The following is a 13,038-nucleotide window of genomic DNA, read 5'->3' on the forward strand; positions in this document are numbered from 1 at the left end:
GCTCTCATGTTGCATTGTTCATCTGAGCATCCTAAACTGCTTTATAGACTATATTCTGTATCAGTATATTTCTTACAAGTGAAAATGGGAAAAAATCAACTGGCTTGTTCAAAAACATATAAGCAGTTGGGAAAAATGAGGAGACTTCTGAGTTCTCATTGATTGCTGTCCTGTGAACTACCCCATTTACTCTTTGGGGCAGAGATTAAAAAGATACAAAAATGGAAGAGGGAGGCATTCAGTAAGGTGGTATTATTTCCTTTTAGTTAAATTTCTTTGATCTGTTTCGTGGCTCTGCCTTCCTATTGTAAATTATTCACAATACGGAAAAATCTGAACACTAGGTGTAGGTAGAATGATTTTAAATTTAGAGCTAAAATAGGAAAGAGATGAAACATATATTTATGTATTTGATTATGCCGTTTATAACTGTCTGCTATGCTATTGCTATGTAACTTGTGTGTTTGTGCATTGGCAGAAAATAAATGTTTTCAAAACCAGAAGAGACATACTCAATCCTGGTATGTTTGAAGTGTTGCTTTGTTTGCAAAAATAATTTGTTTTGTTGCTAACTAGCATTAAACATATTTATAGAATGTGTTGTTGGGAGAAAGGAGTGTGATGACGGTAAGATTACCAGATCGGTCATTTCTATGAGGGCCGTGGCTTTGGTCATTGATCACGTTATCGATGAGATTAAGGATTCAGCAGCTGGTGTGTGACCCGCCGGCCAGGTCTTTGCTTTCTCCTGCTCTGCCCTGTATTTTTTTTTTTTTTTTTTTTTTTTTGCGATACGCGGGCCTCTCACTGTTGTGGCCTCTCCCATTGCAGAGCACAGGCTCCGGACACGCAGGCCCAGCGGCCATGGCTCACGGGCCCAGCTGCTCCGTGGCATGTGGGATCTTCCCAGACCGCGGCACAAACCCGCGTCCCCTGCATCGGCAGGCGGACTCTCAACCACTGCGCCACCAGGGAAGCCTTGCCGTGTATTTCTGAAGAAGCATCTGTCATTTTGTTTTTCAAAACCTAGATTTGAAATCTGGGCTCAACCTTAGTCTGTGTGCTTGAGCAGTTCGGGAGAGATGGCTGTGGTCCAGAAGAGCCATCCTCCAGGAGGTGGTGTTACTCAGGAGGGAGTCCCGGGAAAGGATTTTGCTAAACCTGCAACTAATTTCTCACTCCAATATGCCCCGCTCCTTTACATGCTTCTCTCTCTTATCCTTTCCCCAACTGTACAGCCTCCAGTCAGATGGCTCTGAGGTGCTCCTGAGTCCGGAAGTCACCTGTGGTCCCCCCGACATGATTGTCACCACTCCCTTTGCCCTGACCATTCCACACTGTGCAGACGTCAGTTCTGAGCACTGGAATATCCATTTAAAGAAGAGGACCCAGCAGGGCAAGTGGGAGGTGAGACCTGAGTCTTTCTTTTTTAAAAAAACGGGGTTTGGGTTCCACCCATGGAATGGATTTAACGTTTACCCTCTCTTCACAAAAGTCAGCTGTGAAATTTGTGAGCATTTACTTGTTTTTCAGAGGGTTGGGGGCAAGTGTTCACAGCATCCTCAAGGTATTGGCTAGTGTTTGGGGGCAGGGTGTGTGTGTGTGTGTGTGTGTGTGTGTGAGAGAGAGAGAGAGAGAGAGAGAGAGAGAGAGAGAGAGAGAGGGAGGGAGGGAGAGAGAGGGAGGGAGGGAGAGAGAGAGAGGGAGAGAGGGAGAGAGGGAGAGAGGGAGGGAGGGAGGGAGGGAGGGAGGGAGGGAGAATATGGAAAAGAGAGGCCAGAGAGGATACAGAGCTTTTTCTTTGGGTTTTAGAATACAGTTGTAATTACCCTCATAGACATGTACCCTGTGTATCTGCCTTTGGTACGTAAGACTGTGACTCCTGCCTTTGTTCCCAGGCCATGTCCCTGTCTGAACTGACTTTCCTCTGTGGCTTCTGTGGGGTTAGGGAAGAGGCCCAGGGCAAGCAAGCTGGATTCATAAAAGGAATCACTCTATCTGTTTTTGCCATCAGAGGGATTGTAACAAATCTATGTTGAAGTATTCAGAAACAGAGTAGCTGCTAAATAGATGTTCATGAATTAATGAATGCATTGAAAATCATTCTATCTTGCCCTGTATGAGTACATGCAAGAAACAGTACAAGGAGAGAATAAAAGGGACAAAATGAGAATCCACAAGAGGAGAGTAAGGACAAGGGAGACGGCCACAGCTAAGAAAGATGGTGGTGGAATGACTATTCTTAGTGAAACCTCTGATTTATCTGTCTGACTGGGATTCCTTTGGTGTCTGAGGTCAGTTTGCATGAAAGCAGGTGAATTATCTTGCTGGAACACAATGACCTATTCCAGCCCTGGGATCCTACCTCCCCAGTCGGTGCTTCAGGCAAAAGAAGTAAAAGGGAAAATCATGTTTCTTGAGGAGAAGAAAATTCCCAGTTGCTTCAGTGGATGACATTTACCCTGCCCAGTTATGTCTTGAAACTCGTCGCTATTCTTTATTGAAAATGCATTCTGCTATTTATTCAGTTGTGATACAACCACAGGCAAATTTCCTGGGGTGTTAAGTTCCATGGGTTTCATAAAGGGGCCAGGTTTTTTTCTCTTTTCCATTTCTTGCTTTGCCTTGATTTTTACCATCTTCGTTTTTCTTCCCAGCACTTCTGCACAGTCATTTACATCCAGATGGTGTCAGATCCGTGCACTATCACATGCCACACATACCTTCTCAGGGAGGGTGAAATATTCTGATACGTCTTATCCAAACCATTTATTGAATGGCCCCTCGTGAATGATTTTGATGGAATGAAAGAGGAAAAAATATTTGAAAGAAAATAAATATTACCTTAAGGATAGGGAAAGAGGTTTTCAGAAATAGACCTTTATAAAAACATAAAAGTTTGCTCATTGATATTAATGTTCAAGGCTGTCTTTTTGTTTTTAATTTGGCCTTGAACAAATTAACTGAAAATTGGAGAACTTTGAAAGTGACGTTTGTTATAATCTACTATCCCAACACCCTGAATATAGCCATTCCTTCAGTTCCTGATGTCAGCAGTTATTTTGAGAAAATGAGTTCAATGAAAATATTCTGAAAAAAATGTTATGTCCTTGCAAAGTGACTGTTAAATCACATTTTATTTCCCAAGCTGAGAGAATTCAACAGACCTTTTCCCAACAGGAAGTGATGTCAGTGGAGGATGAATCCACATCTTGTTACTGCCTTTTGGACCCCTTTGCGTGCCACGTGCTCCTAGACAGCTTCGGGACATACGCCCTCACTGGAGAACCAATCACAGACTGTGCCGTGAAGCAGCTCAAGGTTGCGGTTTTTGGCTGCATGTCCTGTAACTCTCTGGACTACAACTTGAGGGTCTACTGTGTGGACAATACCCCTTGTGCATTTCAGGTCAGCCTTTTCTCTGTCATTCTTCCTGTGGTGTCATGAAAGCATGGGGTTTCCTGAAGATCGGTATCAATAGAGAATCTGATTGCAGAGGGTCTGGAAAATGAACCCACATCACTGGCTAGATGGGGAAACCTCTCTCGAAACAAGAGCTGTGTTACTATGTGTCCAACAATGTGCTGAGGGTACAAGGTACTTGGCAGTCAAGAAGAGAGGAGTTAAATTAACACATAAGGAGCACTGTGTGCTAAATGAGACAACTGGCTAGAAGTATAGTTGAGATTCAGAAAACAGAGATCCAATTGCAAGAGAGGAATTGGAGAAGAGTTTTGGAGGACCCTCAGGGTACTTTCTTGCATGAATGAGATTTAAGAGCAAAAGAGGAAGGGATACCATGTCCAGAAAAGAGAATGGCGTGAACCACAGGAACAAGAGTTATTTGATGTACAGCGAGCAGTAAGAAAAGTGCTTGATCACCTGAAGGTTGTAGTTGGGGAACAACAATTATAAAGCATACCTCTCAGCAGGCTGTCACGTGACATCCTGGACACACAGTCTATTAATTTTTAGGGTTACTAGGGCAGAGATGGTTCCTTTCCATTTTTGGTCCTTTTAATCATGCATGATTCCTTTTAAATTAGCTACTCACAAAGAGTGCAAGTTTATTAATAGCAGCAAAGATAATGCAGAAGTGCCTGTGTGAGCTCTGCCCCTATATAAATAGCTCTCCTGACACATCCCAGATGCCAGCTATTCCAGTTCTGGATCATTAAGTCCATGATGCAGAGCTTTTCCTCAGGAAGTAGCTTTTAAGACACTGAGCTGGAAAATTCATGTTTACCAACAGAAGAGATACAGTGGCCTGAATCCTGAATATAAACCAATAAAGGTGACACAGTGCCAACCTATGTGCCCAAATCTTCCCTGAATACCTCTTCAGTAGCACAGGTCATTATAAAGGGCACGCTTCCTATTTGGCCGTTCACAAAAGGGACCTTTTTCATAAGGGGTGCCATTCTGCAAAGAACTTCAGTGTAAGCAGTTAAACCTCATCGTAGGAATGGCATTTTAAACTCTTCATCTGCTTCTGAGACCCCCTAATAAGAGGATTTCTCCAAGATAAAATACCTGACATTCAGTAATCAAAAATAATAAACTGACATATGATATCACTTGTATGTGGAATCTAAAAATATGACACAAATGAACCTATCTACAAAACAGAAACGGACTCACAGACTTGTGGTTGCCAAGAGGATGGGGGAAGGGATGCACTGGGAGTTTGGGATTAGCAGATGCAAACTATTATACATAGAATAGACAAACAACAAGGTCCTACTGTAGCGCACAGGGAACTATATTCAATATCCTGTGATAAACCATAATGGAAAAGAATATAAAAACAATATGTGTGTGTATATATATATATATATATATGTATAAACAATCACTTTGCAGTACACGGTTTGCAAGGCAGCAGAAATAGAGACGCAGATGTAGAGAACAAATGTATGGACACCAAGCGGGGAGAGCACGGGGTGGTGGTGGGGGTGGGGGTGGTGGGATGAAGTGGGAGGTGGGGATTGACATGTATACACTCATAGGTATAAAATAGATAACTAATAAGAAAAAAGTTTGCGGTACAGCAGAAATTAACACAACATTGTAAATCAACTGTACTTCAAAAAGAAAACTGAGTTTCCTACCACCACTGAATAGTTGTAAAATGCACCATCACACAAGTTGGACGTTTAGTAACTCAGCCAGATTTTGAAAGCTGAGTAAACATGGAGGGCGGGGAGGATTCCCAATCTCCCCGGCTCATGTGAGTAACCCACTGCTAACTAGGGTTACTGTTGAGGATCTGTTCATCACAACTGCCTTGGAAGTCAGCCATCATAACCAGTTTGGAATTTTCTTTGAATAACAGTCTCACTGCTGATGTGTATACCAGTGAGTTAGACATTTGCCCAAGGAGTTTCTTCTAAGGGACTTGCAGATCATGTATTTTCATTCCCATTCACTGCTCTCAGATTCTAGAAGAGCTCAACTGTTAACAGCTGAATTGCAGTGGGAATCATGAAAGTGAGGCTCAAACCACAGCTTTTCAAACCACTATCCATCCCTGTGGGTAGTAGACCCTTCTTAATCAATGCTCGGGAAACTGGTATTCTCCCTCGTACTGAATATAAATATCTTTATTTCATCACTGAGAGAGATTTCTTAAAATTCTTTAATTTTGCTGTAGAGAAATGTTTTTTTTCCAGTGGAGATACCTTTTGCCCCATTGATCAGAATCTGATTACCTCCAGTGATTCTTTCCCTCTCCTATTATGTCAAATACAGCTGATTTTAAAGTTGAGTTGGGTTGTACTTGTTATTGACAGGATGTATGTGACAGCTGTCGTGAACAGCAAAGGGCATGCTTCTCCCCTGGGCTTCTGAGAGGCCATCAGCCTTGGTTGAATAACTTTTCTGGCCCACAGAAAGATTAGAACATAACTTGTAGCTTTTTCTGAACACAACAGTTTACTCCGCGGTCTTAGTCTCTGAGTTTTGTGCAAAAAAGGAATCTTGCTTTCTGGATTTTTATCTTGCTAAGTGAATGTGTTCAGGACCTCCTCCCCAGGTTCATTTCAACGTCCTTCATATCCCAAATCATCTATGTCATATTTTTCATGGCTTCATATATGGTATTTAATTAGAGGGGAAAATTATATAGTTACTAACCCACTAAAACAGTTCCACTTGAAGAAAGCCATAGCAACAGGATACTTCCGGAACCTCTAAAAGACTTCACACATTAATATTCGCTTGTCCCAACTTGTGTGGTGTGAGCTGAACATCTCGTATGCAGTGATGACTCACCTTCTATAACTCAAATAGAACCCTAACTTCTTAATCAAAATTCATAGGTAGTTTTTTTTTCATGAAGCACTTCTGCAGAAATTGCCTACCCTGGAATTTGCCTCCGTTATCACTGTAATGAAAATGTTTGTCATGATTTGGAAATAGAGACCAAGCGTGGCTGTGACAGTCGCTGTATTTATTGTAGTACATCTTTCATAGCTCAAAGTAATGATACATATGAACCCAGCTAGAACTGGGCTTGTAACCAAGAAGGAAGCCTGGTTAAAGGACATGGTTGCATTTTCACGCCATTTCCATCTCCCTGGGAAACTATGTCCCCGCAACTATTTAAAAGCCCACCCTCTCATTGGAAATCCTTGGAAGAACGGCAGCTTCTAGACCCAACTCTCCTGTCCTCTTAGAACTAGGTGGGGACCTGGCAAGACAGTGGCCTCACCAAAAAATATTCCTTTATAGGATTTTAGTAATCAAACATTCTTCATTTTTTGCCCTGCCCTCCTTTGCCTCCTGCAGGGCTGCTTCCCATTTGCTCTGGGGATATTTCATCTGAATCCCAGTAGCAATTTCTTTGAATGACAAAAACAAAATGCCTCATGCACCTTGGTAAGACATAATTAATTTGGTTTCAGATTTTTGAAGCTATGTTCTAATAAATACATCTAAAACCATCTCTATGGAAAATTAAGTCCGCTCAGATAGGCTTTTTTAAAAAAATACAGATGCCATCTGCCTGAAGGTGAGAAAGGGACCAATGACTTCTTGTCCTTCCTGTTCCTGTATTTCTGTAATAATTAGAGCTGCAATTTTATGTTTGTGTTTGACATTGGCGCTTTTGATGAATTCAAACCAAAGGTTGAGGAATGGTGATATATTTTCAAAGTTGTAACATGTTAAGACCTAGGTTTTTGTTATTGTATTTTATTACATTCTCTCTCTCTCTCTCTCTCTCTCACACACACACACACACACAGTTCAAACAAACCTTAACATAGGGAAAGCAAGGAATTAAGCACTTGCCCTATCTTAGGGGAGAAAAAAAAACACAACTAATTTTTTTCTCAATTTCTCCCAGCACTCCTATTCAGTACCTCTGGGTCCTCATTACTTACTTGGCATTAATGGAGATTTAGAATCTAATTTCAGAGGATTTCCTCCAGATGTAGCTCTTGTGTTTATCAATAATACAACCTTGGAAAATATCATTCACATAAAGCAGTTAAAGGGAAACACCACAGCGACATAACTTCTGTGCGTGTGTGTGCGCACTTAAGTTCAACAGTTTTGTATCATAAATACGTAAATTCAGCCTGCTTGTTTTAGTATCCCTGAAGCACACCTGAATATCGCTGCCTGTCTCATTAAATCAACGTAAATGGCTCAGTGAGGCACAAAGCACAAGTTTCTCCTGGCCACAACTCCTAGCCCTGGATGACTAGCAACCGCCAATGTGAAATGATGAAATAGAAGAGACAGAAAAACCACCAACCATAGCCTTTAGGTACATCTTATATACAAGAAACCAGCCAGACCCTACTTTCTACTTTAATTAACACAGATATCAATTTAACAGTAGACTCAGAGGTTTAGCCAAGGGCCCTTATCACATAGGAGGCAGATAGGAAAAAATCAAATGGATATCAGATTCCACTCTCGGGGTGATGCATCCGTGTGAATGACTCCGAAGGAGCTCAGCAGAGTTGTTTGTACCACTGATTCCCAAACCTGGCTGGACGTCAGCATCATCTGAGAAGTATTTAAAAATACAATGTCTAGGCCCAGCCCCTGAGCGGAATACAATAGGTTTAAGAGGCGTAACTGGGAATTCTGTGTTAAGTACAATTTATCCTATTTGGAGAGGGTTTTAAGCTTGCACTCTGAAGCCAATTGTGCCTTTACAAATATATAAATACAGTGATTAGTTCATAATTGGGCTTCTTCATTTTAATAAGTAATTGTTTTGTTACAAAATAGCTATAATTGCTTAATATTTTGTACAAGGTTACAAGACACTGTTAATTGTATGTAGTTGGTTCAGTATGTGGAGATTAAAGTAATCAAAAAAAAGTAAAAATAAATTATGGTTATATTTAATTGGAGGCCCTAAAGCAGAAATCTTTAAGAGGTGCCATTTTCCTCGGTGATAATTGTAAGTGGATATCCATTTTAAAAATTCCTAATATCCTCAGGGATGGCTTAGATAGTATATATAATATATAACCACAGGGAAAAAATCTTTTTTTAACTTTTTATTTTATATTGGAGTATAGCCGATTAACAATGCTGTGATAGTTTCAGGTACACAGCTAAGCGACTCAGCCATACATGTACATGTATCCTTCTCCCCCAGACTCCCCTCCCATCCAGGCTGCCACATAACATTGAGCAGAGTTCCCTGTACTATATAGTAGGTCCTTGTTGGTTATCCTTTTTAAATATAGCAGTGTGTACATGTCAATCCCAAACTCCCTAACTATCCCTTCTCTCCATCCTTCCCCCCACCCCCCACCCCCGGTAACCATAAGTTCATTCTCGAAGTCTGTGAGTCCGTTTCTGTTTTGTAAATACATTCATTTGTATCATTTCTTTTTAGATTCCGCATATAAGTGATATCATACAATATTTCTCTTTCTCTGTCTGACTTACTTCACTCAGTATGACAATCTCTAAGTCCACCCATGTTGCTGCAAATGGCATTATTTCATTCTTTTTATGGCTGAGTAATATTCCATTGTATATATGTACCATATCTTCTTTATCCATTCCTCTGTCAATGGACATTTAGGTTGCTTTCATGTCCTAGCTATTGTAAACAGTGCTGCAATGAACACTGGGGTGCATGTATCCTTCTGGACCATGTTTTTCTCCAGATATATGCCCAGGAGTGGGATTGCTGGGTCATATGGTAGCTCAGTTTTTAGTTTTTTAAGGAACCTCCCATACTGTCCTCCATAGGGGCTGCACCAATTTACATTCCCACCAACGGTGTAAGAGGGTTCTCTTCTCTCCACACCCTCTCCAGCATTTATTGAAAAACAGACTGACTTATGTCATTTTTACATATATCTTGCAGCAATGAAAAGTTACTTATGGGACAGTGTTAATAGCAGTCTGACCTTCACATGACTCTTAAAAAAATCAAGCATAGTATACGAAAATGCAGGGAAATCTAGTAGAAAAAAATACTAGACCATGAACAAGTCCTGATATAGTAGCTGTCACCAGCCATGTGACTTCAGGCAAATCACTTTCTTGGGGGTAAGGGGGAGGGTCTCCATGTTTTCCTCTGTAAATAATCAAGTTTTAAATCACTAAGTTCCTTAAGTTCCCTTCAAGTGTGATGATGCTATGTAGTTTCTTTTCTCTTAATTTTTTTTTTTTTAAGTGAATGGACATTTAGGCTTTAATGACTAAAGCAGCTACTTGAGAAACCATAGCTTCCTGATGCCTGGACCCATTTTTATCCATACTTTATTTTTCTCTATTCCCATCACATCTGTAGTTACCAAAACCTGTCAACCGGTTAGAGGGGTATAAGATTAATTTAGTGGGAAACTTATAAACACCAAAACATCTGATTGCATCCTGTTACCCACAACGATTCTTCTCTGAAACTTTCACTTATAAAACAATATGCCGAGTCACAGAATAAAACATTGCGTTTACGTGGGTCTCAACCTGAAATCCACAAATGCTGGTAAGTCAGTTTTAAATTTTTTTAATTTCTTTCAAAGTTAAACCCAAGACACACTGACTTCAGAGGAAATCCACCGAGAAATGTTTTTCTAGGCTGAGCTATGTAGTTTCTAAACATTTAAATAGACTAGCTCTACACCAAGTAATTCATGGCCTTGAACAAGTCACTTCATCGCCTGACCTCGGTTTATTTCTCTGTACTTTCAGGCAAGTCAGATTTAAAGAACAGGGATACACTTAAGAGAGCCTACCCAGTCAAATATACTTTGACAAGTCAACACTGTTGTTATTCCATGGCTTTAATATGGTTTGAATAGCAAATTTCTTATTTGTCCCTGTTTCTAACCTTGAATGGCAAAAAGAAGTTAGTATATTACCATGCTAATGATTTTGCTTGGCTGTGAATAAACCCAAGTAAACAACTGAAGCCTAAAGATTAAGTGACTTGCCCAAGACCATGCAGAAATGTGATTAGAAGCCTGTGCTTCCATTTTTGGTTTACAAGATGAGTGCCCTCTTGAGTTTATATAACCCTCAGAAAATTCTCATACTCCCTTAAACCGGAACAACATTACTCTAAACAAAGATACAAGTCCCTAGCATGGTAAGGGAGAATTCGCGATTGGCCCCTGCCCTGTAATATTCATCACCTCCAGCCATACACTTTCCACCCTAACCTTCTATCCCAGCTCTGTCAGGCCTCCGTGCCTTTGTGCAGAGCCCATTCAGTGTCTGGAATGCACTCTCCCTCCCTTTCCCATGAGTAGCCCCTATATTTACTTCCAGGCTCAGTTCAAATATCACTTCCTCTACTAATTTCCCAATTCATTTCCCGGCCTTTCTGCCCATCTGGGTTAGGCACCCTCTGTCTTGCCTTAACCTTTGGGAATATACATATTTGTAATAGTTAGATACTATATTATACTCATATGCTTGCTGTTCTGACCCTCTCTCTAGACTATGAGCTCCTTGGTGTTTCATTTCTGTCCACCCAGTGCCCAGCTCAAGCACTGCTCCACTGGACACTCATTAAATCTCAAAAGAGGGAACAGACCAGCATCTGTAAAGACCTCAAGTCAGCGTCTGGCATTAATTCCCTTTCCTCCCACCCTGCCTCTTTCCTTCCACTGCTTGCAGCCCTCACTAGACACTGGCCACTGTGTTATTATGTCCAACGCTTAGACCCACAATGTAATGAATTATCTAGCACTGCCCTGTCCAGGGCAGTAATTGCCAACCACGTGTGCATATCTACATTTGAATTAACTAAAATGAAAATCTTAGTTGCTTAGTCACTCTAACCACTCTGGCTAGCGGATACCATATTGGAAAGCACAGGTATGGACCACTTCCATCATCGCAGCAAGTTCAGTGCTGACTCAGGGCCCCAAGACACACCCCTTCCACACCCCAAGAGCTGGAGAAAATGACACTGGAATGGAATCGTTTAGTCCTGAGAAGACACACTAGCGGCCTGTTAACAGTTGGTGTGCACAGGAAGGATAAAAGCTGCAAAGCTGCTGCTTAGAAACATTTTCATTAATGTTAATCTATACAGAGACAAGAGGTGGGAAAGGTAACTTCTGAAGCTGCTTTCACTCCCCGATAATTGAAATGTAAGTTTTATTGTATTTATAAACCTATGTGCCTGGCTTCTTACAACCTTTTTTAGACTCTGGGAAGATTATAGGACATCATTAAAGGATTTCAGTTTTCCTATTTATCCCAGCTCTGCAAGGAAATTATAAGTCAGTTAACGGGGATTTTTTTAAATGGGGATTTAGGGAAATCTTTCATCTCCACTAATGCTGAAAACCTCACCCCCTACAGTAGTTTGACATTTTATAGCATTCATATCTGTTCTGTTATTTCACTTGTCTTATGGAGATGATTCTACACGCCACAAGTTTGGAACCAGTTAAATGGTTTGCTCAATAGAATGTATGTGAACTGTGTTTGTATGAGATATAATTATAAAGATTTGTCAGTGAAAGATAAAGGAGTATTTATCTCAGGAATTTGATTTCTTTTTCTTTCTGAGCTGAAACTGACTTGACAACTTATTTTTTCTTGGCCTTTTGGCATAACTTCTGTGAACATTGCTACAAATAAACATGATACATGCATTTGCAACATTTATTTTGAGCTAAAGGATAAATATTGGATGATGCCTGTGTTAGTGACAAACAAGGCAACTAGAGTGGAGGAGGGGCTGTGTCTCCCTTTCTCATGAAATATGATGATGTGTTAGGTTAAGTACAAATACATCCCTTGATTATGGCGCTATCAGGATGAAATTCACACAGTTCTGGAAACTCAATAGTATTACAGCTTGCTTGGGGCAAAGGAGGTCTTCCAGTTTTCAAGACAGGCACAGTGTGTGTAAAAGCCTCAACAATACAGCAATAAAGAACAATTGTTTCTTTGTGTCCAGATCCTTATTTCTCAGCAGCCTGTAGCCCCTTAGTCCTGACCTTGCAAGGATGGGGGCGGGGTATAAAAGTAGAGTGTGCTCATCATGCTGTTCGTCTATTCCTGGGAGACACATGAGAGGGAGTATATGTATCTATGGAAGGAAAACGTGGAGGAAATTGGGTACTTTACTGTTGTGCTTCTTTCTTTTTCTTGCCCTATAGGAAGTGGTTTCAGATGAAAGGCATCAAGGCGGACAACTCCTGGAAGAACCAAAGTTGCTGCATTTCAAAGGGAATACCTTTAGTCTTCAGATCTCTGTCCTTGATATCCCCCCATTCCTCTGGAGAATTAAACCATTCACTGCATGCCAGGTACTGGCCAAATGGGTTTCTGACAGAAATAGCTTTGCTTTAAGCAGCAAGCGTATCACAAGCCCTGGTGAGGGTACTCTTGACTTTCCTCCTCCTTTAAAACTATGGATTTAATTTCAAAGCTGTCACAGACATGTAACAGTTTGGACTACACCCAGGGAATGAAAGCTACTGTCATAAATCCATGAGTTTCTAACACGTGGTGGGAAAAGGGGGCTTGTGTGTCAGGTAATGTGACATTTCTCCTCTCTCCTGCTTAAATCGCCACTCGGGATAGGCTGAA

At 40.9% G+C, this 13,038-nt stretch overlaps 1 protein-coding gene across 2 annotated transcripts in view; it reads left to right on the forward strand.

Moving 5' to 3' along the window:
• Positions 1-13,038, forward strand: part of UNC5D (unc-5 netrin receptor D) — a 620,692-nt gene that overhangs the window by 574,371 nt on the left and 33,283 nt on the right. For both annotated transcript variants that reach the window (XM_060085992.1, XM_060085993.1), the window contains 3 exons: positions 1,239-1,407; positions 3,181-3,408; positions 12,606-12,755. In XM_060085992.1, coding sequence (XP_059941975.1) covers positions 1,239-1,407; positions 3,181-3,408; positions 12,606-12,755 — 547 coding nt within the window. The remainder of the gene's footprint in view (positions 1-1,238; positions 1,408-3,180; positions 3,409-12,605; positions 12,756-13,038) is intronic.

This window comes from Mesoplodon densirostris, chromosome 20, assembly GCF_025265405.1.
Source record: "Mesoplodon densirostris isolate mMesDen1 chromosome 20, mMesDen1 primary haplotype, whole genome shotgun sequence".
Taxonomy (NCBI): Eukaryota; Metazoa; Chordata; class Mammalia; order Artiodactyla; family Ziphiidae; genus Mesoplodon; species Mesoplodon densirostris.